Source organism: Telopea speciosissima, chromosome 3 (assembly GCF_018873765.1).
Source record: "Telopea speciosissima isolate NSW1024214 ecotype Mountain lineage chromosome 3, Tspe_v1, whole genome shotgun sequence".
In the NCBI taxonomy this organism is placed as follows: Eukaryota; Viridiplantae; Streptophyta; class Magnoliopsida; order Proteales; family Proteaceae; genus Telopea; species Telopea speciosissima.
In genome coordinates this window covers 72667737-72692159 of record NC_057918.1, presented here as the reverse complement: position 1 = coordinate 72692159, position 24423 = coordinate 72667737, and the positions used below count along the sequence as shown (strand labels likewise).

Genomic DNA, 24423 nt, shown 5'->3' with positions numbered 1-24423 from the left:
CGAAGGGTTTCTTTAGTAGTATCTGGGATACCAGAGAGAAAGATTTTGGATTTGAGGAGGTTGACACGGAGGCCAGAGAGAGATTCAAAGAGGTGAAGAGAGTCCATAATGGCGGAGATGGAGGAGTGGGAGGCCTTAGAAAAGATCATCAAATCATCTGCAAAGGCCAGGTGAGAGAGATTGATGTGCTTGCATTTGGGAAGGGGAAATATGAGATGGAGGTCAGTCTTAGCTTGGAGACTCCTAGAGAGAACCTCCAAGGCAAGGGAAAAGAGGAAAGGAGAGAGAGGGCAACCTTGGCGGATGCCAACCTTACTTCCCTTCTCTTTTACTTACTCTTTTACCCTGTTTCTGTCAAGAACCTACAATCTGTGCTTGAGTTGTTGTTATTATTCTAAACACTATTCCATTGAAGGCTCAAAGGAGCCTGCTAATAGAAGGCCAACTTCTGTTACTCATAATGTTCCAGTCCAACAAGTCAGCATCACCAACACTCTTTTCCAGCTGGGTCGATAGCTCTACTTGAAGCAGGACACCTTGCTGCCATGGGGTACCAAGGCTTTCTGTTATGTTTTCAGTTGTGGTTTTCCCTGCCCATATATAGGCCCTTTGACCAGCATATCTGATCCACCTGACCTATAGGTTATTGAGTTGTTTTTTTCCTCTTAATTCTGGTCAAACCTAGCCCTGCTATTCTGGTTTCGACTTGGAATCTAGTCTCTACATGTGAGTGACTTAGGATACCATCAAGAACTTACAGGGCTCTTGCCTCTTTATATTACATATAAAATATTCTTCGGAAAGGATACAACTTCTGATTTTCTTTCTGGCATTCATCCCAACTCCCAAGGTTGGAGCGTGCTAGATGGTGAGGTCTCAAATCTTACTCATAAAAGGAAAGCTCAAGATTCAGCTAAAATCAAATCCTAAACCTACAAAGAAGAAAGATTACAACATATGAATAACTGTAATAAGTAATAATGTAATATAGTTTTTCCTCTCAGTTCAACGAGAATTTTATTAAAGAGGTGACAGAGGATGTCCACCTCAAAAAGAGATAATAGCAGGCTTTCTATACTGTAAAGACCCAGATACAATAGATATACTAAAAAGTTGACCCCATTAGGGCATCATATTCACCAACAAATATCACACCTCCATTGCAGATGCACATAGTTAATATTCAAACCTTATGCACATGGTTGTGTTCGGAGTAATTACAAAGTTGCATGAAATTAAGAGGGAATTCTCAGTCACTCTATAACTGGCATGTACGTATTAAAAAAATTAAGGACATCCAAGGAACCAAATTCAAGAATAATAAATAACTGAAAACGATATTTGTATTATGACTTTTAACATGTTTTAGACCAATAGAACAAAAGGAGAAAGCAAGTGGTGAACGATCCTAAAACCTCGTTACTTGTGAATTAATGAGCAAGTAGAATTGAAAAAGAGGGGGTTAAGAAAGTATCTTAATAAGTTGGAGGAACACAAAGCCATCTCTAAGTTTGAACCCATACGCCAGAAGTTGAAGCATCAATAATTGGCAAGCAGAATCCCTCTTTTCTAAAAAAACTGCACCCCATATGTAGCGACTGCAGGCACATCTTTTTTTTTCTTTTTCTGATGGTGCTGGAAGGTTTGGAAACCCTGCTCTGCATCCCCATACGGTTGTTCATCAAAGGCACTTTCCACGAGCTCCCTGGGCTGCCATTGCGTATAATCTATCTGGTTGACTGAAGTAGGGACACCCCTTAAGGTTCATTACCTCACCGTCCCTAGTTGAGATTCCCACTCCAAGTTCATGCTCTCAGATGAGAGAAGCCCTATTAAACTATTTGACGCTTCAGTTATACAAGAGAATTTTCTGGGCTCTTGCAGTGAGCGAGCCTTGGTGCAACAGTTAAGTTGCACTATTGCAACCTATTGGCTATGGGTTCAAAATTTGGAAACAGCCTCTCCTGCAAAGCAGAGGGTAAGACTGCATACATTTGCCCCTCCCAGACCCTGCAGTAGTGAGAGGCTCATGCACTAGGACACTCTCTTTAAAAAAAAAAAAAATTTTGGGCTCTTGCCTCTTTATATTAGGTATAACATATTCTTGGAAAAGGATACAACTTTCTTAATTTCTTTCTGGCATTCATTCTAAGGTTGGAGCGTGCTAGATGGTGAGGTCTCAAATCTTACTATTAATAAGATCTTCACCCCTGAAACTGTACCTTTGCCATCTTCAGCCATAACCATGTCCAATGAAGGAGAGGATCTATGGCAGCTCTTCGTGAGTGCCACATGTGCAAAACAAGGGGTTAAAAGAATTCCCTTGATAACATCCCATTTTATCTGGCATAGACTTGCAACTCCTTCTGGTTCACTCAATCTGCTTGAGGAGGGATGCATGAATATAGGGACGGTTGGTGTCAGTTGATGTGCGGTTGGATTTCTTGTCCCAAGATAGTCTGTGAGTAGTCATGTCTATATAAACAGGATTGTCAAATATGGTGGATGTTGGGAAGAAGTTTGGGTATACAATGCCCGGGCAAGAAGATTACGGGGAAATCATTTAAGCAGTGTTCTTTGTCCAGCTTGCTGGTTATAGGAAAAGAAAACAAAACAAATAGAAATTGAAAGAAAAAAAGAGGGGAAAAAAAGAATATAAAAAGTGGACTTCCTTTAGGAATATGTTTGTCCAGATTATGGTACATAATACAAGAAAACCGAAAAGGCGAAAAGTCCTATGGACGGCTCCATCCATAGAGTATCTAGGGATGACCCGCCTAACTGTGCCGTATGGATGGGTGATGTTGAAATTCTAACCAATGAATGTCTAGAGAATGGTCTGAATGGCCACTTGCCAAATTCCAAACTTAAATTAAATCATATAACCTCTCATTTTCTGTCATGCACCGAGGAGAGTTGAACTCAGGAGTCGGGAGTCGGGACTTCTTAATTGTGAGGTGCTTGTCTTTGCCAACTCGAGGGTGGCCTTGGTGCAACGGTAAAGGTTGCTCCATTGTGGTTCAAGTCTAGAAACAGCCTCTTTGTGAAAGCAGGGGTAAGGCTGCGTACATTATGACCCTCCCCAGACCACGCAATGGCGGGAGCCTTGTGCACTGGGTACACCCTTTTTGGTCTTTGCCAACTGAGCTAACCCCTAGAGGTACTGTCATGCACCTTCTTGGAAGTCTAAGAATTTCCATGCACCTTCTCGCTAGTCCTGGATTTTTAAAGAGATATGTTTCCACTTGGTCAACTCCAATTGAGCTGAAACTTCACAAGTGAACAGGGGAATTTTGAGTCTACCTAGCTACAAATTTTCAGCCCCCACCAATCCTGCTATGTGGTACAAATAGATGGGTTGTCCATAGAAACCCATGGGCATGCACATCCATAAAACCTGCTCCCAACTGAAAAATACATACAAGTATTTCCATTTTGGCCAGAATTCTTAACGGACAAAAAGGCGGGTCCTAGACAAAAGAAGGAAAACTTTTAACAGTTGCATACCGGTTTCTAGCAAAACGAATGGAGGGAAAATAGTAATTTTCCCACGGGATCACCTACACCAAAAAAAGGCCGTACCCAGTGCACAAGGCTATGACCAAAAAAAAAAAAAAAAGTGCACAAGGCTCCCGCGTTTAGCAGGGTCTGGGGAGGCTCAAATGTATGCAGCCTTACCCCTGTTCAGCAAGTGAGCACTTGACCAACGCAAAAAAAAAAAAGCCTTAGACAAAAACTGCAATTGTGGATAATGTGGGGGTGATTGTAGTTATCCTAGAGGGGGTAAAGTTTAAAAAGTTCAAAAAGTAGGATGGGAAGGGGGTTTGAGCAAAGCAGCTCTTACTCCCTTTTTCCTTACCTGGTTAGTTCTTTTGTGGTTTGTGGTTTCTTGTTTCCTGTTTTTGGTTACGAAGAGAAGGGTGATGTATAAATAGGCTAGGTTCTACAATTATAGCTGTCGTCAAGAAAGAAAGTGAATAGATGCAATCCCAGCTTCGAAAACCCCATTCGGATATCTATGGGCCCACCCAAGTGCTTAAATAGTTCAATATAATAACAGTAGTATCAATCTGGTAATTAACCAGATTTATCGAGGGGTTACTAGGTCGGCAAAGAGAAAAGGACTTAAAGGGGTTTAGGAATTATTGAACAAGGGTAAGATTTAATAAAAAATTAACCAATGGACAAGACCTGAATTAGAAGCAAAGGCAAGGGTAATTAGGTAAATAACAAAGTAAGGGTTCTTTTAACAAACCCGATTGAAGGTTGTCTTCAACCTTGGAACAAAAAAAACTAGCGAAAGGAGGAAAACTCCAGTCGGAAGAACTCCAATATACAATCTCTATTTGGCCAACCATTTCAAGCGAAGGATCGCAACTCGCCAGCTCTATCGACTCCCACAGTTAGCTACCAGAAACCATGGTTCAATAAGTCGGTTTCGACCTAGTTGAAACTGACATATTTTGGATTTCGACCGAAATCCTGCAAGTTTCGGTGCATGGTTTCGTTTGACCATTTCGATGGTCAAACGGACATATTTTGGGCTGAAAATTGGCTGAGACCCTAATTAAGCATCCCTAAAAACAATGAAACCTCCAAATTGAAAATGAAACCAACTAAAATATCCAATTGCAACTGAAAAATGAAGAAAACTTATTTAATATTTGTTAGAAGTATCAAGTGGGTCTCGGGATTAGCACCTGGCGCTAATACCAAGAGCCCCTATGGGTCTCGATAAGTATTTTTATTGTTTTGGTTCTTTCCTTATTTGCCCCAATCCCTAATACATACTTTGTATCTCATTCATTATAGTGAGTACTGAATATTGCGGCTGCTGTTCCATTCTCTTCTTCTTCTCTTCTTTACCTTCATTATTAACATGGTATCAAAGCAGGGATATTAGGACTGGTACACAGTCGTGCGGACTTCTCCTTTTCTCGCTTTTCTTCTCTTTTTTTCTTTTCTCTTTTCTGCGATCTCTGGTTCTCCTAACCAGAGGTTTGCGATTCTAAGAACAGGGGTGTCTTCACCCCTCTTTTTTGCTGGTTTGTTGGTTGTGGTTTTGAGGATTGCGATTAAGGATTAAATTTGCTTTTACATATTAAATTAGGAAGAGGCTATTTTTGGGGATGTCTTGAGAGATTTGATGGCGGCAATGGATGGATTTGCTACTCTGAGAATTTTCTGGTGATTCGATTGGTCTTTGTGATAATTCGGCTGATGTTCATATTCGACCGGTGTTTGCGATATTTGATTGGCGCAGTTCATGGCTGCCAGTGATTGTCTATGGTGTTTCTCAATTTTTCTGTGCGGCTTCCTGAATTTTTTGTGAGTAGTGGAATTGGTTGTTTGTTCACAGCCTCACCATGGGTGATGATAGTAAGAAGAATATGGTTACCGAAGTTGTTTCCTCGTCCTCCAACCGAAGCACGGAGAAGAAACTTGAAGGGGTCACAAATTTTCAACAGTGGAGGAAAATTGTGCACCTTATGTTGACAGGTCGTGATCAGCAAGCACATCTGACAGGAAATAAACCTGCTGATGATACAACTTGGGAGACTATTGATGCTAGAATTCTTGGCCAGATGTTGAATTCGATGGAGAACCACATAATTGATTTGGTTACTCACATCGACACTGTGAAGAAACTTCAGGAGTATCTAGGAGTTTGATACTCTGGTCAGAATAACCTATCTCGAATTTATGAGCTATCTCAGGACTTCTATCGGACTGAGAAGAAGGGGAGATCTATTACACAGTACTTTGCTGATTTTAAGAGAATGTATGAGGAGGAATTCTCTCCTTCCTATCTCCTCTGATGTGAAACAGATGCAGACTCAAAGGGAACAATTTGCAGTTATGGGTTTTTTAGGAGGCCTTGGACAGGAATATGATTCGGTTAGACCACAATTCTTGGGGGTGAGACTATTGCATACCTCACCGATACATTTTCTCGGGTGCTTAGGGTATCTCGAGATAGCTCTCATGATGCTGCCCTTGTTGTTGAGAGTTCAGCCCTGGTCTCACAAACAAGGGCCGATGGTATTGGTCGTGGAGAAGGTGGAAGTCGTGAAGGTGGCCGTGGCACAGGAAGGGGTTAAAACCAGCAAGGCTTTCGCCAGTCTGGTACTATCTATGATGATACTGTACAGACTTGACGTTATTGTGGTCAGCCTGGGCGTATTCAGAAATTTTGTTGGAAGCTCCATGGGAAACCACCTCAGCAGCAACAGTTTGCGGACTCAATTACTACTATGGATTCAGCCCCTCAGTCTCAACCATCTAAGGGTAAGGTAGCTGTCATGTTAGATGAGGAGTTTGCCCAGTACAATCAGTTCCAGATATCATAGCCCACTTCTTCCACTGCTACTCTGGTTTAGACAGGTAATGCCACTGCGTGTCTCCCAGCTATATCACGTCCCTGGATTATTGATTCAGGGGCATCTGATCACATGTCTGGAGTGTCAGGTATCTTTTCTTCTTTGTCCCCTTCGTCTTCCAGTGTTACTTTAGCTGATGGATCTTTAACCAAGGATAAAGGCATTAGTACTGTTGCTCCCAGTTCGTTTCTATCCTTGTCTTCTGTTCTCTACCTTCCCAATTTTCCGTTTAATCTTATGTCTGTTAGCAAATTGACTAAAGCTTTAAATTGTTCCGTGACATTTTACCCTGAATCTTATGTCTTTTAGGATCTTGCTACGAAGAGGACGATTGGTAGAGGACGGGAGTAAGGGGGGCCTGTATTTACTTGAAGGTTCTGGTTCAGTTGCTTGCTCCAGTACTGCTTCCCATCATCAGATTCATTGTCGGCTTGGTCATCCCTCGTTGGAGAGTCTTAAGAAATTAGATCCTAGTTTTGTTTCTATTTCTAGTCTTGAATGTGAGTCATGTCAGTTAAGGAAACTTTATCGTGTGAATTATTCCCCTAGAGTCTATAAGCGTTTTGCTTTGCCTATTTCTTTAGTTCATTCTGATGTATGGGGTCCGTGTCCTGTTACTTCCAAATTGGGATTCAAATATTTTGTTACTTTTGTTGATGACCATTCAAGGGTTACTTGGTTATATTTAATGAAAAATCGTTTTAAGTTTTCAATTTTCTATGCTTTTGTCTCTGAAATTCCCACTCACTTTGGTGTGTGTGAAAGTTTTGCGTAGTGACAATGCTAAAGAATATTTTTCTGCACCCATTTCTGCATTTATGGTTCAGCTTGGTATGGTTCATCAATCCTCCTGTTCTGACACACCTCAACAAAATGGTGTCGCAGAAACGAAAAATCGCCATTTGTTAGAAGTTACCCGTTCTATGTTATTTGAGATGCAAGTTCCTAAAACCTTTTGGGTTGATGCTGTTATGACCACCAATTATCTTATTAATCGTATGCCCTCATCCATCTTGAAAGGGGGGATTCCTCATTCCTTGTTGTTTCCTAAAGAGCCATTGTTTTCGTTGCCTCCTCGTATTTTTGGGTGTGTGTGTTTTACTCGTGACCATCGGCCAGGTTTATCCAAGCTGGATCCAAAGCCATAAAATGTATTTTTCTTGGTTATTCTCATGCCTAGAGAGGACAACGATGTTATTCACCTGTTTTGCGTAAGTATTTTGTTACGGCTGATGTGTCATTTTTTGAGTCCACCCTTCATCATGCTGAACCGGTTAATGCTTCTAAGTTGGATGATGGTTTTCCTATCTATATTGTTCAGTCTTCTTTGCCTCAAGGTCCTACTCCAGCTGCTCCTGTTCATCGTCCTCCTGTTATCAATGTTTACAGACGACACCCGAAAGTAGCTGCTGCCCTCCTGTGCCCACAGACACTACCATGACTCCTCCAGCTGCAGATCTTGATGATAGTTCTTCTCCAGATGAACCTATTTTTTCTGATCTTGATATTCCCATTGCTCAATGAAAAGGTACTCGTAGCTGTACCCAACATTCTATCTCTAACTTTTTGTTTCTTACTCAGGGTTGTCTTCCCCGTATCGTTCTTTTTAATCTACTGTTGAGTCTCATCCCCTTCCCAAGTCTGTAGCAGAGGCATTATCTAGTCCTGGCTGGAGGACAGCTATGGAGGGAGAATTATCGGCTTTAGATGTGAATCAGACTTGGGAACTAGTTCTGCGCCCACAGGGTAAGACGGCTATTGGCTCTAGGTGTGGTGGTGACCACTCCTTCTATAGACACTCAAGTGCAGAGAGGATTTTTCTTATTGTATATGTTGATGACATTATTATCACTGGTGATGATTCAGCAGGTATTGTGGATTTGAAGTCTTATCATCAACAGAAGTTCCAGACTAAGGATTTGGGGAAGTTGAAAAATTTTTTAGGAATTGAAGTAGCTCAATTTCAAAAGGGAATGTTTCTGTCATAGAGGAAGTCTGTTTTGGATTTGCTGACTGAGACAAGCATGCTTGGGTCCAAGCCTATTGACTCTCCTATAGATAACAATGTAAAGCTGACCGCTGAAGAAGGAGATGTTCTTGATGATCCTGAGAGGTATAGAAGGCTGGTGGGTAAGCTGAATTATTTCACTGTTACCCAACCAGATATTGCTTTTCCTGTTAGTATGGTGAGCCAGTTTCTCTCTTCTCCTCAGACTCCTCACTGGGATGCTATTATCCGAGTGTTACGATATCTCAAGAAGGCTCCAAGTAGAGGAATAGTGTATCGTGATTATGGTCATAACTGAGTTGAGGGATTTTCAAATGCTGATAGGAGGTCAACTACAGGATACTGTATTTTTGTTGGAGGAAATCTTGTTTCTTGGAAAAGCAAGAAACAAAGTGATGTGGCTCGTTCAAGTGTTGAATCAGAATATAGAGCGATGGGTCATGTGACTTGTGAGTTGATGTGGGTTCAACAGTTGTAATCTAAGTTGGGTTTTAAAACCTCAGTTCCCATGCAGTTATGGTGTGATAACCAGGCAGCCGTACATATTGCTTCAAATCCTATGTTTCATGACAGGACGAAGCGTACTGAGATTGACTGTCATTTTGTTCGTGACAAGATACAAAGTGGTATGATTCTTCCAAGTCATGTCAGAACTAGAGAGCAGCTGGCAGATGTGTTTAAAAAGCCTCTGGGTAGTAGGCGTATTGATTATATTTGTAACAAGCTAGGCATGATTGATATATATGCTCCAGCTTGAGGGGGAGTATTAGAAGTATCAAGTGGGTCCCATTATTGCGTCTCGGGATTAGCGCCCGGCACTAATACCAAGAGCCTCTATGGGTCTGGATAAGTATTTTTATTGTTTTGGTTTTTTCCTTATTTGCCCCTATCCCTAGTATATACTTTGTATCTCATTCATTATAATGAGTATTGAATATTGTGGCTGTTGTTCCATTCTCTTCTCTTCTCTTCTCTTCTTTACCTTCATTATTAACAATATTATAGAGGGAAAAAGAACGCTGCCAGGACGCATAGTCCTTTGTGCCTAGACACAAGAGCGCACGAATTTACCACCCCGTCCCTAGTGAACTCAAAAATCCCATCCATGTTGATGCCCCTACACGCACTAACTCATTGGGCCCCGTGCTGGTGTAGGGGCCATGCAACCAGGCAGCAATCTCTTGCAACAACAATAACTCAGCCTTATCCCAACTAAATGGGGTGGGCTACATGGGTCCTTCCAGCAAAGACAAAATAAAAACAATAAAGTAAAAGAAAATGTCGCAATAACGAAGACAACTCCTCAGCGATATCGTAACTCAATGGGGTCGGCTACATGGATCCTTGTCCTCTCTTGCCCTATTATAAAATTTTAAAATATGACATAATGGTGTACAGTCCGTCAACCCACATCAAAGGTGAAAATAAGCAAAAAGACCTCTGCTGTTCCTCCAGTCTCCTACTCTATGCTACCACCATAGTTCCAGGTTCCATTCGACTAGTCTTGAAACCGAAATATTTCGCAAAACAGTAAAATTCAGTTGAGACATTGATTAAGGGTTTTGAGGCCCAAATGGCCAAATTAGGTCCTGAAACTTTTAGGAAATCCTATTTTGGCCCTCTAAACATAGTGGAACCCTTAGATTTTTTAAAACAAAAAAAACACACCCAAATTGGTAGTTTGACTTTGGCCCTAGGTTGGTAGATTGGTAGTATAGTTGTACACAGTTGTATACATTCTCTAATATTTCCTTCTCCACACACTAGAACGCACATAATTCAATTAAAACTGATGGCCAACCATGAAGTATTTACCCTATTTTTCAAAAAAAATAATTTTTGAGAAAAATGATATACCTTCAACTTTGAATCGTTAACAATTCTACCAATGCAGCAAATCATCACTTTCAATGTGTTCCACTACTGCACAAAAACTTGTTCCACACTTGTATGGGAGTGATTTGGCCAAAATCACAAAAACCCAAGTTTACCAACCCTTTCTGTCGAAACCAACTAAGTTCACAAAATGGGTCAAAATTTGCATTTGAAACCCGGGTTTTTATATTAAGGAAATGTATCGTTTCGGTCGAAATGATACATTTGGTCGAGATTTCGACAAAACAGAAAAATTTTAACCGAAAAACTGTACAATTTGTATATCGTTCAAGGTTTCATTCCGAAATTTGGTGAAACCTTAAACTATGAATACCATATAGAGTTCCAAGAGGGATCGAAAGATGAGGAAGATTGTTTCCGCTGACAAAACTATTCCACCAACTCGATCACTAAAGATGGCCATGCCATGGTTTGTCGGAAGAAACGCACAAGAGTCCATCACAACAGCCTGATATGTCTCATCATTCAAATACTTTAGGCACCCCAACCTCAAATATAGATGACAGGGTCGGGAAGATGATGCAAAAGTGCCTACACTATAGCTGCTCGGTGAACCGGACACTGATAGGGCTGTTGGGGGCCTGGGAAGGAGAATGTTATCCATAAAAGATGTCACAGCCTGTGACTGATAATAATTAGTACGGAATGAAGATGATGAAGAACCATGATAATCAAACCCACCTAAAATTGGATGTGTTTGTGGGAAATGATGGTTCACAACATTGTCTCGCTATTATGCTCCTCATCTGGTCCCCACCTGCAGCACAGGCCTTTGATATAACCTACACATGTGGGGGCACGCACCATGGTCAACATCTCGAGTAGCATGATCAAACTGGGTCTCTCCTGTGAATCGGATAGACTCCGGCTCCAGCTCCATGTCTGCCTGGTCATACTCCTCTCGAAGGTTCACATATCTACCCCCATCACTACCACCACCATCATCATCATCATGATCAACACCATCGTCTCCACCATTAGAGGGCGAAGGTGTGCGAGTTTGGCCACTGGAATGCAACCACTCAACATCCTCAACAATCCCACCAAGCTAGGACTCAAAAGGTCAGGGTGTCTATGTGTGAACTCGACCCTCTCGAGAATACATGAACTTGCTAACATCAGCCCCCATCTAATTAGCAATCTCAGGGTCGGGCCCACCACCAGGTCACTGCAATCCCTCATCCACTCGTACAAGGGAGCCTCATCATCTGACTCTAGCTAGAAGATGTTGTTGAGTTCAATTGGGTCTTTGTCGTTCTCCATTCCCATGTGTATGTGCTCCATCTTCAATCTCATGTTGTAGTGCACATACACCAGTTGCTCAAGACATTAATGACCCACTTGGTTCCGCCTCTTCGAGTGGATGAATGAAAACATACTCCAATTGCACTCACATCTAGAGGCGGAACATGTTTGGGAGGGCACCTTAATTGCTATCTTCCTCAAGTTAGATGCACCTCTCCCATATAGCACCCACCATTCACCTGCATTAGACTATTCTTAATAAGTAGTAGAACTTGGATATATACATATGAGATGTTATGAATTGAACAAAGAGACTAAGTTAATGGACCTACCAGGAGCAATATTTTCCCAGTCAGACTTTGCGGCTGCATGGCTGAAAGTCCCTAGTACACCTCAAAAGATCTTCATCTATGTCCACTTCAAACATTGATAAGTCAACATCAGTCTGTTAATGGGACCTAAGAAGCTACAAGTTATACCTCACTATTGCAAACTAATTGGAAATTCTAGGTTCGGCTCCAACTTAGCCACCACGTCCTACACTGCATCTATCAAATCTTGATTCATCCCAAGTCTGTGCGTGAAATGGTACCTGGTATTTAGATAGTATGCTGAAAATAACATAAAAGCACTTGTCAATGCTTATGAGTTATGAAGTTATTAATGGAAAGTAATTTGGCTTAGGTAGTATAAAGTATAAATTAGAAATTAAAAACTCATTAGCCTTATGCAGTGGATGCATAAGTAATTTGGCTTAGGTAGTATAAAGTATAAACTAGAAATTAAAAACTCATTAGCCTTATGCAGTGGATGCATAAGTTACCTCTTCCAACAATCTTGGACTATATGGATGTGGCTCCTACCACCACGTGGCATCGCCGGCTCGCCGCTGCAATCCTCAACACCTTCACCATAGGCTCAAGTAATGTGACAACCTTCTTTAAGTCGTGCCAAAATAGCTCACTAGATATGATCAACTGGGCAGCTCTACCCCCTGTAGAACTCCCTCCAACCAAACCACTCCTCTGAGGCAAAAATAGATCTATGTCCTACCTTCTTTGCCTCAAAGAGTCAAAGCTCTTCAAGGCAATATAGTTGGTGGTGAATCTAGTGATGCCTGGCCTAACCAAATCCCCACCATACTTGGTCCTCAATAGCTATAGGGCATATCCATGGTTGTAAACAAATTTGGTCACTTGTGCTGCCCTCTCAACCATACTCCACACCAATGTCTTCTTCCCATGTCCTTCGGCATGAAGTCAATGCAGTAAGCTGCACAAGGGGGTCCAAAACAAACTATATCTACTGTTGTTCATCAATTTCTCCCCCATCTTCTTGAAGTTGCTATCGTTATACGTCACCACTTGGACAACATTCTCTATCCCCACCTCCTGGACCACCTCCTTCAACAAGTTGTAAATATATTTTGCATCCTTCTTTTCCTTTAAAATCAAAAGAGTTGAGGAACATGGTCCTCCCATTACAACATACCATAAAATAGATGATGGATTGTCTAGTAGGTCTAGTCCAACCATCAACTTGTACATGCTTCCAACAAATTGTTCCACCAAGAATTGCAAGGGGAATGGCCAAAAACCAAGTTTGGAATCCAAATACAGGTTTCAGCTTCGAGTTCAGTTCGAAATGTGTCGTTACAGTACCCATTTCGAATGAAATAGGGTATGCAAGTAAAGTGTTTATAATATTTCGGCGAAACGAAACGTGTTGGTATACAATGCTGGCATCCGTTACAAACTTATATACAAGACTCAAACAATAGACTTAAGACACTAAAAAGAAAAGGCCTAACTCAATCCTTAACTAATAAGGTATCCTAAATTGACTAGGAAAGTGAAATAATAAAGAAAACATACTCAAAATAGAACTCTAACTAATAAATTAAATCCTGTTTTCCTACTTTCTACCCATATTTTAGGCTCACTAAATTGGCCAATTACAAAATAAACCTATGGGATCAAAAGCCCAATACATATATAACCAAACCTAAGGCTTACTCCCAATAAAATAAGCCCCATAAATGACTTATCTGCATCACATTAGGATGAAGCGAGGATAGAAAAAGAGTAAGGGAAGAAGGTAAAATAGAATAACAGAATGGAAGAAGGGAACACAATGAAAGGAGATGGAGAAAGATGGTCCATAACCTGATGAAGGAAGGAGGAAGAACAGAAAAGGACAAACACTCAACTCAATCTGGTCCCCGACTCACAGTTCCACAACCATGAAGGTAATCTCAAGTCCACAATATTGAATTCCATAATATTCCCCATGGACAGTGCATGTGTGTATAAAGGAGAACTCCAACATAATAAAATAAACCCAACCTACTTGGGATATAAATTGAAACTAGGAAAACGAAGCCATTAGGAAACCAACTCCTACATAATCTACCCAAATAAAATAAAAGATTGCATATATTGTGCCCAATAAATCTCTACCAACCCTTCTTGATTAAAAAACCGGGTTATGCTGGTTCCATCTCAGCTTAGGCTTCCACAGCGGGTTGTGCCAGTCCAACCATAATAACGCCACTGCATCATGAACACATGTACACAACCACAAATCTAAAGAGGTAGTAAGCCAGACTAAAGAATGGAATATTTCTGCTATCTGTGAGAAAGGAGAAATCCTAGTAATACTAAGACTGCTTGAAGTAGACACCTGGTTTTGTTAAAAGATGGTGAAATGGAAAAATGATGGAATGAGTCCAGGTTTACATAATCAAGGTGTTGGTGAATTTGGGATTTTTTGTTTTTTACTGGAAAAGATTCAGTGCAGAAGCGACAGAGAATAGAAAGTATGGAAAACAACCGAATGGTAAGGATTTTGATGCTGGTGAACTGAGTGAGGTTTTTCTTTGACAAGTGTCGAATGGGTGCAGGGAAAGGTAAATGGTAGGAAGACATGGTAGTCATTTGGAGTTGTAGATTAATCGTGAAAAGATATTGACTCAGAGGTTGGTATAGGCAGCTCTAACAATAACAGAAAACAGAAAATAGAGAAGTAACCCATAAACAAGTGACTCAAGTCCCATAGAACCAATATAACCCATCCATGGCCCAAAATTAAGTCTCCCTGGGCCAAACAGGCAGTTTTGAGTAGAGACATTCTATTGTGCTCTACATCTTTTACTACGATTTACGCAAGAAACGGAACAGAAGAGATATGACAAAAATATTTTTCTTAATTTTAAGGAATGATATTGAAAGATCTATGTTTCAGAATAAATGGTGAAATCCAATTATTGGAAATATGGGTACATATTTTTTAACCAGTAATAGAATCTTTTATTACTCTAAATCCCACACAGAGTTCTTACAGTGGAATCACTACAAAACATGATATCATATTCACCTTCACATACATTAACAAGTTATTCAAACATAGAATTTCGAAAGGTTGAATAATGGATATAAGAATATGACATATTCATTCTATTACTGCAATTGCAGAAGCACTAAACAAAATCAGTGGATCAAAATTCATGAATGAATAATTGTCCCATGAAAACCTTGAACAGCTCCTTGACAAGCCGTGGTGAAGAGTCCCAAGGGTGTGTACAGAATGGTTGCTTCATCTTCACAGAATGTGGAGGAAACTTAGCAAGCAAATCTGGAAGAACAAAAATTTCATGTGAAAAAAAAAGGCATGGTATAAAGTTATACATTATATGCATACTTGCATGGCACAGATGCTTCCATTTTAGCTGTGAAAGAAACCTTATTCTTCTAAGAAACATGCAATCAAAATCAAACCTTTGCAAAGGGAACAACTGTGCGGTCCATCTGTAGCTAGATGAGCAGAACAAGTCACAGGATTTGGCCCTGCCCGCAACTCTCTCAGCTCCAGCTCCTCATCATCCACTCGTGAAACTAATTCACTCGGGTCTTGTTCAGGACTCAACCATCCCAGTGCCAGTTTGCAATCTGCTTTGAGGGCCTTTTTTTTATTTTCATCTTTGTCTGCCTTCTTACGTTCTACCTGAAATATTACAGGCAAATTCTAAGGTACTGGAAATGCATTCATAAATCATATCCAATGCCAAGCACAGGATGCAAATATTATGCGACATTTACCTTTCTTCTTTTTACCGAGGTTTCTTTTTTTTCACATGATACCAACCTTCTCCGTTTCTACAGTCCAAAAGAAAAAAAATCAGCATGCATCTTAGGGAAAATTAGTTAGGTACAATAACTCCGGTATCATCCAGACACAACTAAAAATATCACTTTACCCTAATAAGCCCTTGATGCTGCAACCGTTTCACTGGATTTGATGGTTCTTGGGAATTTGACAAAGTCAAACTGGAACATATATCAATAGCTTCACTACTGAAATTTAAACCAGTAGGAAAATCTCCAGCATCAGGATTTGTAGCACGCCACACAGTCATTAAGCCTTTCCCGATCCCATGTTTCTTTACTGGAAGAGACTTGTTTTTGCAAACCTGGGAATCGGCAATGGAGGGCTTGGAGACCTATCAAGCAATTCGATCGGGGAGAGGGAGAAAAAATTAGATTTATGGTAGGTCAGACAGAAAACTCAAGTCAGCTGATCTAGGCTGCAAGTTAATAAGTAACAAGCATAAAGTGCATAGGAACTTGCCCGTAGTTCTGCAGTCAACAACTTCATCAGCTTTTCCAATTACATTACCAAGAATAACTACAATAATAGTTTTTTTTTATCATGCAGCTATAAACTCAATATACTTACCCTGCCCAAAAATACTGCATGATATAATCTGTTAAATTTTAAGCATACCATGCATTTTAAGCTGTTCCACTTACAATGTTAGTGACACATTCAAGACACAGAAATAGAATGATGTACAGGATTACCATGTTTAGTTGTTGTTGAAGTACTGTTCACGTGAACAGTGATTTGGTTGATATGCGTATCTTCTATTTTCCTAGTCCTAGTTGGAGTCCTAGTTTCTATTTTTGTAATGAGGAATCCTAATTTGATTAGGACTGCCCGCTTCTATGTAGCCTTCTATTATAAATAAAAGCAAGGTGAGGGAAACTATCATATTCAACATTTCTCTCCTCTTGCTCATCTTCTTCTCTTTCTCTCTTCTTCCTCCATTCTCAGTTCTGGTTTTCTTCATCTATACTCGGTTACATGGCATCAAAGCATCACCTTTAGACTGGAAGTGATCTGCGATTCTGGTTTGAGGGTCTTCTAAAGCCTTTTCTCTTGCAGGACCCACTGCTGCATATTGCTATGGATTAAACCCTAGATGGAGTTTTCAAGTGAAAACTAGGGTTTCCACTAATACTATCTACCTGAGTTCTTAGATCGATTGGAGATCCTTAAGTTGAAGCTGCCTTTGTTATTTGAAGACTACTTCTACATATAATACTGATCCAAATCTGTGGATCCTCTCTACTATTGAAAACTGCAGAATCAACTTAATTTTTCTCTACTACTTCCTGCGGTAACCCATTGAGGGTTTCATATCAGGTGCTATTTTATCTCCAATTGATCCATTAATCTGGGAAATCTGATTTCTCTTACAGATTCTCGCTGCGGTTCATCTTCTTTATTGTTTCCTTTTTGGGTTTTCAAACCCTATTTACTACTGCTACTTTTGGGTTTTCAAAACCCTATTTACTACTGCTACTTCTGGGTTTACAAACCCTACTGCTGCCAATTGGTTCCTGCTACTCTTCTCAAATTTTCAAACCCTAATCAGAGTCTGAGTAAGAGCTGCTTGTAATTACTGCTACTGCCAGTTGGAACATTGCTGCTGTTTTTTTTTTTTTTTTTTTTTTTTGGGGGGGGAGGGTTTCTCTGTTAATCCTAACCAGGTTCTGTTCAAGAGCCGATTACTTTGCAGCCGCTATTACTTTTTGGATTTGATGCCTAATCCTAAACCACCATCGGACAATGTCCAAGTACAGATTACCACCATTAAACTATCTGGAGTTTCAAATTATATATTATGGGTCCAGGCAGTACAAGCTTACATACATGCCAAGGGCAAACTGAAAACCCATAGTCGATCCTGACTTACTGCCCAGTTTTACAGAACTTTCAAAACACTTAAAACTCTATAATACCTACATTATTAGAGTCCTATAAACCTGCCTAGCCATACCCCCTAAGCCCCCCTTCCATTATCCTAACCTAACCCCTAGGTTTGACCTAAAACTGCAATTCTGTCCTACTGAAACTGCAGAACCAACAACCCCTTAGTTCCTTGTTATTGGTCCTGGTTTAATTGACTTCTAGTAGGGCTTTACCCTATCTAGAACTACACTATTTGGTATCAGAGCCATGGATCAGCATGGTAATCAAGTAGTAAATCCATCAGCAGATCCTATGGTTGCTATGTTGGAATTGTTCCAGAAATTTGTTGCTGAACAAAGGGCTGCAAATGAAGCCATCCTGGATAGGTTGCAACGATTGGGAGAACAAAGAGTCACCCCTGCCAGAGATCACAGGGATAGACTCAGAGGTTACAGAGAAGACACAGGCAGGTATAAAGAATACATATTTTCATTACCAAAGGAAGTTGAAAATAAATCTGAAGTGACAGTGAATTGTGATGAAAAGAAAGAGACTACTCCTATAGCTTCAAAGATGGAAGATCAACACGTAGAAGATCCTACTGAAGTGGACTATGTCGAAGAAACGAATGTAGATAAGGTTGATACAGTAGAAGATGAAGAGGTGGAGCCGGTGTCTAAGAAGGTTATTAGCACTGAAGACTCTATGGCTAGGGCATTCACGGGTGATTCAGAGATCGAACACATAGAGTTTGTTATGCCACCATGGTTCTTCGAAGAGAAAACTCCACGCCTTGAAGACTTCATCCGTAACGTTCCTACATCACCAGAATTTTGTTTGGGAATGGCTGAAGCTGCTACTCATATGTTGTTTCCCCCTCGTCACTGCAAAATTCGAGGATGAATTTTTTCAAGTTGGGGAGAGTTTATGCAGATTCATCACCGCAATGGGTTTATTTCTTTAGAAATAAGTCTAGGGTTGGATTATATGTATGTTGGGCCTTTGATCCCATGGGTTTTCTATGTAATAGGCCACTTGTATGGGCCTAAAATATGGGTAATTAGGTTGCATACGGGATTAGCTGTTTTAATTCCTTAGTTTTGATTTTTATGTAATTAGTGGTCATGTGATCATGTGACTTGTTTAAGTGGTCATGTGATGTAAGTTGGGTTGGATTAGGATTCTATAAGTCCAGCCAGGTTTTGAGTCTATTTCTTTTAGTATTTTAGTTTCCTAGTCAGTTTAAGTTACCTAATAGGTTAAGGATTGGGTTAGGCCTTTCCTTTTTGAATCTTTTATATAAGGTTGTAAGGGGGCAAAGCCTTGAATACGAATTTGATTAATGAAAAAAGCTTTTGCTTGTTGGCTGCCATTGTTGCTCCTCCTGTGCTCCTTATGAGTGTGCATCATTGTGGTTCTATCAAGGTGGAAAGGGATTGGTGGAATCCGATCGACTCCTTGCGCCGTGACGGCCGGGAGGATCCCAATTCGAAGGTGGTTCTATCCTTCACTTCTGTCCAAGCTACTGCTAGTGGATTTCTGCTGCAACTAGTTCATTAATTTTTTCTTCTAATCCTCTACTCCCTTCCCCAATTGATCCCCCTTTATTTTTGCTTGAATTCCATTAAACCCTAGATCTTGCTGCTCAGCCATATTTGTCCATCAAAACCCTAATCCCCTCATCCTTCATTAATTTCCCCAAAACCCATAGTCGATCCTGACTTACGCCCATTTACGAATTTTCAAAACACTTAAAACTCTATAATACCTACATTATTAGAGTCCTATAAACCTGCCTAGCCATACCCCCTAAGCCCCCCTTCCATTATCCTAACCTAAGCCCTAGATTTGACCTAAAACTGCAATTCTGTCCCACTGAAACTGCAGAACCAACAGCCCCTTAGTTCCTTGTTATTGGTCCTGGTTTAATTGGCTTCTAGTAGGGCTTTACCCTATATAGAACTACATTACCTCCTTGGCCCCCTGATTGAGCCTACTGCCCAAGAGAATCAGACCAAGCCTAGGCTTTGCGTGGTCTGGCCAGGCCTAGCCTGCATGCTGCTTTTTTAAAATGGCCAATGTGTGGCCCAGTTTTTATTTAGTCTCTTAATTTTATGTCTTTTCATATATCTTGGTAGTTAAGTGTCTTTTCATATTAATAGGTAGATTTATTATATTCCTTGTTTGTAGTTCCAAAGTCTTGGAACAAATTTTTATTTTTCTTGGGGTTAGTTTCTAGGCGTTGGAATCCCACTCAGCTTTGGAATTCCAACAGTCCATTTGATGTTTAGTGCATGTATCCAAGAGGTAGTTTCACCTCTTCCTCCTCTATAAATATCAAAATCGTGGAGGCTGTAGAGCCATTCCAGAATTTTTTTAAAAAAAAAACAAACTTCTCTTGAACAATACATCCTGTGGAACTCAAGTGGGCTGTGGATCTCAGCAACTAGCCAACTACATCCAAAAGTGGATCTCTTTTAGTGGACCTAAGTGGACTCCTAAGGTGGGCTCTAGTGGATCTCTAGCAGCCAAAACTATCTTTTAATTTCAGTTTATCTTCTCTCCAACTTCAATCATCATCCCTACCATACCCACCATCAAATCACAACTTCATCACAATCTTTTCTTTTCATTCCCCTTTCGTTTGCAGCCATCCTCTTCATAAACCCTTCAAAAGTGGCCCTTTCTTTACTTTCCATTAAACCAGATCTCGACCCTGGCAGCAGCCAATTCTTGACTGCACCACCTATCTTTCTAATTCTGTCCTTCGTTACTATTTTGGTTTTGTGGATTATTTGGGACTAGCATTCTAGTCTTACATTATTTGGTCTCTCACCAATGGCATCTCACCATAGTCTCTAAGACTCTAACTGAACAAAGCACAAAGTTATGTTTTTTTTTTTCTCAATCTTATTAATCAAATTCATGTACAAGGTTGTAACCCCTTACAAACTTATATAGAATACTCAAAAACAGACACAAACAATAAAAATAAAAAATAAAAAAAAGGCCTAACCCAATCCTTAACTAATAAGGTAACATAAATTGACTAGGAAACTAAAATAATGAAAGAAACTGACTCAAAACAGGACTCTAACTAAACTAATGAAGCAAATCCTGTTTTCCTACTTTCTCCCATATTTTAGGCCCATTAAAGTGGCTTATTACAAAGAAAATCCATGGGATCAAAGGCCCAACACAAACATAACCCATCCCAAAGCTTATTTCCAATAAAATAGGACCTGTAGATGACTTATTTGCATCAGTTTCAAGAGTTCGGTCCTTCAAAGAGTCAAAACAGATCAGATTTCGTGTGAGGATCTGTTAGTAGAATTACACTATTATTACTGTATAGGTTTGGGCTTTTAATTTTATTCTTTTTTATTTTTTATGGGCTTTACTTGTAATGGCCTAGTGGACAAGCCTTGGCACAACAGTTAAGTTGCGCTATTGCATCCTGTTGGTTGCGGGTTCAAAACTTGGAAACAGCCTCTCCTGCAGGGAGTAAGGCTGCGAACATTTGCCCCTCCCAGACCCTGCAATAGTGGGAGCCGCCTGCACTGCTCTTTTTTTACATGTAATGGCCTGATAGTAAAGCTACCTGGGTAGGTCTAAGGGCTCAAACATATATGATACCCTATTTATTTTAAGCATTTAATTTAGTTTTTTGAGTGCATCAGCAGTTAAGAGTTAAAGCTCAAGCATGAGTTAGGATGTTTATAGATCCTATCACAGTCCAGTTAATTCCTTGTTGGAATTTTTAATTTCAAAATAAGGCCATCTATGATGCAAGGACACAGCTAAATCAGAGTCGGAAGAAATAATATTTTGTTTTGTGAGCTGCTTCCCACATGAATCCCTAGCAAAGTGTTAGGTAGTTTCCAGTTTTACAGAATCAGTTTCTGCACTTCTCCCTCAATCAGATCAGGTCAGTTTGGGATTTAACTTGTCTCTAACTTTACTTCAGTTCTGTCCCATGTTATCATTCTGCATATATAAACATAGTAGCATACCAACTAGGTTGATTCTGCCTCTTTTTAGTTATGTTCTTTATCTGATTAATTACTCATTTCCTCCATCAATTTCTGTAATAACTACCATCTTATAAACCTTCCTTAACAGCCCATCACTGTCTGAGCATAATCACCTTCAGGGTTTCTGTTCTGCAGTCATACGACCAAAACCATCGCCATTGCACCATCATAAAAGTGACAGAAATCACTTTTCTCTCTACAGCACCATTCATTGGCCTCTATATATTATTTTCCTCAAGTCCATCAACCTATCACCCATTTTTTGCTGCATTTCTTCTGTCGTCTTTAATTCAGATTCTGAAAATACAATCTTCATCTTTCTTCAATCATGAAGGAGAAAGCTGAGTAATTGAATACCAATCAATCATGGAAGGAGCCTGTGGACAAACATAATTCAACAGCAGCAATATTTTCCTACCAAGTATCATTCAGAGGTCAGAGATGCTTGTCAGGTCATGAGGTTTCTTTTTGGAATGATAAGTGGTCCAGGAATCTCAGCTTCAAAAGTTTATTTCAATCAATTTGCAGAATTTCCATGCTTTTGGGGACCTTGCTGTGCTTCAACAGTGTATACTGTTTAGTGAAGCAGTTCTTTGGGGTTCTCCTCCATACAATAAATTTATGGTTAAATCAAAAAATAGTTAGGCAATAATATTGATTGAAGAAAAATAACACAGTAAGTATAATATGCAGCTTGAAATGATTAGTTTACGTTAATAACCATACCTAGTAACAGAAAACATTCAACCAAACATCCATACAGAATCCGCTCCAGATTTTTTTTTTTTCAAATAATTAATATTTAATATCCATGCCTCTTGCTGGAAACACTACAAATATAATGGCGAATATGATCAAACCCAAAGATGATTAACCAGTTAAAAAATTTACTTCCACTACCTTTCCCCCTTTGGGTGCTTTTTGGCTGTCTTGGCAAGCAGGAATAGAATTTCTGGCATCTGTGTGAATCAGGAAGATAATAAGAATGTAGGCAAAAAATGCAGAATATGGAATCTGCAGAAAAAAATTGAGGAAAAGCAACATTTTCAAGAATATCAATTTTAATTAAAAAAAAACCCTATACTGTAATTGCAAATTGTTAAAAGGCAAACCTATCACCAGACAATGGATACAGAAATCCATAGTCATAGAAGTTACAGAGCAAACTACAGACCCTTTTCCATTTCCTATTCCTCTTTTTTTTTTTTTGGTGGGGGGGGGGGGGGGGTTGTAGAAGCAAATGATTAATGAGAACAAGTTTGCTCCCTTCAAAGCATGCAACAGGAAGCAACCTTGACTAACCCGAAACATATATATCTGCAAAAAGAGAGGCGCTGGCCAGAATGCGCTACACCTACCATCATCCCCAATTGATGCAGTATCCAGTACAGTCAAAATCATGGGTTGATTTTAGAGTTATCTTTGGTTTGTTCGATTGTTAGTATTATTTGCTGGAAGTAGATCTGTGTTTTCCAGCTTGATATTTGAAGTTACATTAAGAGTCCTGGATGGATTAGGAGTTCCCATTAACTGGTCGACAGCTATATTTAGTTGTTTTGTCTCTGTTTTCAGTTTCAATATAGGATTTGGTTCAGGTCAATCCAAATCAGTTCATGGGTTTGTTCAGTCCAAAACTATAAATGTATGTACAGGCATACAGCCACCCCAAGATTTGATGAAGTAAGAACGTCAGTTTGTCTTCAAGTTACTGTACATTCAGTACTTCTTCTGAGTGGATTCTCAGGTTGAACTTTGTTACAACCGCTTATTCCAAAAGGTCGAGCTGTTAAGGAACACAGCAATGTATATCATCAACACAACAACAACCCCCACGTGCAGGGCCACACATACACACGTCTCAGCACGTCAGATCATCCCGTGGTGCATAGTTGTCAAGGCATCACCTAGTAAACACCTAGGTGTCCAGGGGTCCAGTTGGTGTTGCATTGTGTCCAGGCCCCCTCCAATGCCTTGGATCGCCTAGACACCGTGACAACTATGACGTGGTGGTGCCATGTGGCATCAAGGGGCAGAAGATGTAGGAGAACCACAACACACAAAACCTGAAAACCCCTTTCACTTACATGGAATCGAACACTGACCTCCTAGCTTTGATACCATATTACAACTACTAATCCCAAAAGCTTGAGGCATTAGGAAGGGCACCCAGTGACACAACAATGTACATCAACAAACTTGGTGGATTTTGTGGGGTTGTTTCAGGTGGATACCTGGCCTATCTATCTTTTCTAACACAGCAATGTATATCAACACCAAAAACCCCACATGCAGGGCCACACGTAGACATGGCTAAGCACGTGAGACCATCTCGTGGTGCATAATTGTCAAGGCATTGGCTAATCTACACCTAGGCATCCAGGCGCCTTGGTTGCCTAGGCAGGCATCTTGTTGGTGTTGCCTTGCGTCCAGGCCCCCTCCAATGTTTTGGGTCAGCTAGACATTGTGACAACTATGACGTGGTGGCACCATCATGTGGCATCAAGGGGCAGAAGGTGTAGGGAAACAACACACAAAACCCCTTGCACTTACCAGGAATCGAACACTGACCTTCTAGCTTTGATACCATATTATAACTGTTTATCCTTGAGCCATTAGGAAGAGCACGAAACAATGTATATCAACAAACTTGGTGGATTCTGGGGGATTGTTTCAGGTGGATTCCTGGCCTGTCTATCTTTTCTATTCTTCTATCTTCATCATCTGTCTTAACATGTCAGTTTACCTTAACTTTCAAGCTTTCAAGCACCTGCAGCACCCCCATTTCTGTCAAGTTTTCTTGATAGTTTGCTGCGACCATAACTCACTG

The 24423-nt window shown here is 40.2% G+C and overlaps 1 protein-coding gene across 4 annotated transcripts in view; it reads right to left on the bottom strand.

Annotated features, from left to right (window-relative positions):
- LOC122655645 (homeobox-DDT domain protein RLT3) overlaps positions 1–24423 on the bottom strand; it is a 64071-nt gene that overhangs the window by 35067 nt on the left and 4581 nt on the right. For all 4 annotated transcript variants that reach the window (XM_043849903.1, XM_043849899.1, XM_043849900.1 and 1 more), the window contains exons 4-8: positions 22497–22555; positions 15785–16027; positions 15627–15683; positions 15306–15531; positions 15062–15162 (exon numbers count right to left, since the gene is read on the bottom strand). In XM_043849903.1, coding sequence (XP_043705838.1) covers positions 15062–15162; positions 15306–15531; positions 15627–15683; positions 15785–16027; positions 22497–22555 — 686 coding nt within the window. The remainder of the gene's footprint in view (positions 1–15061; positions 15163–15305; positions 15532–15626; positions 15684–15784; positions 16028–22496; positions 22556–24423) is intronic.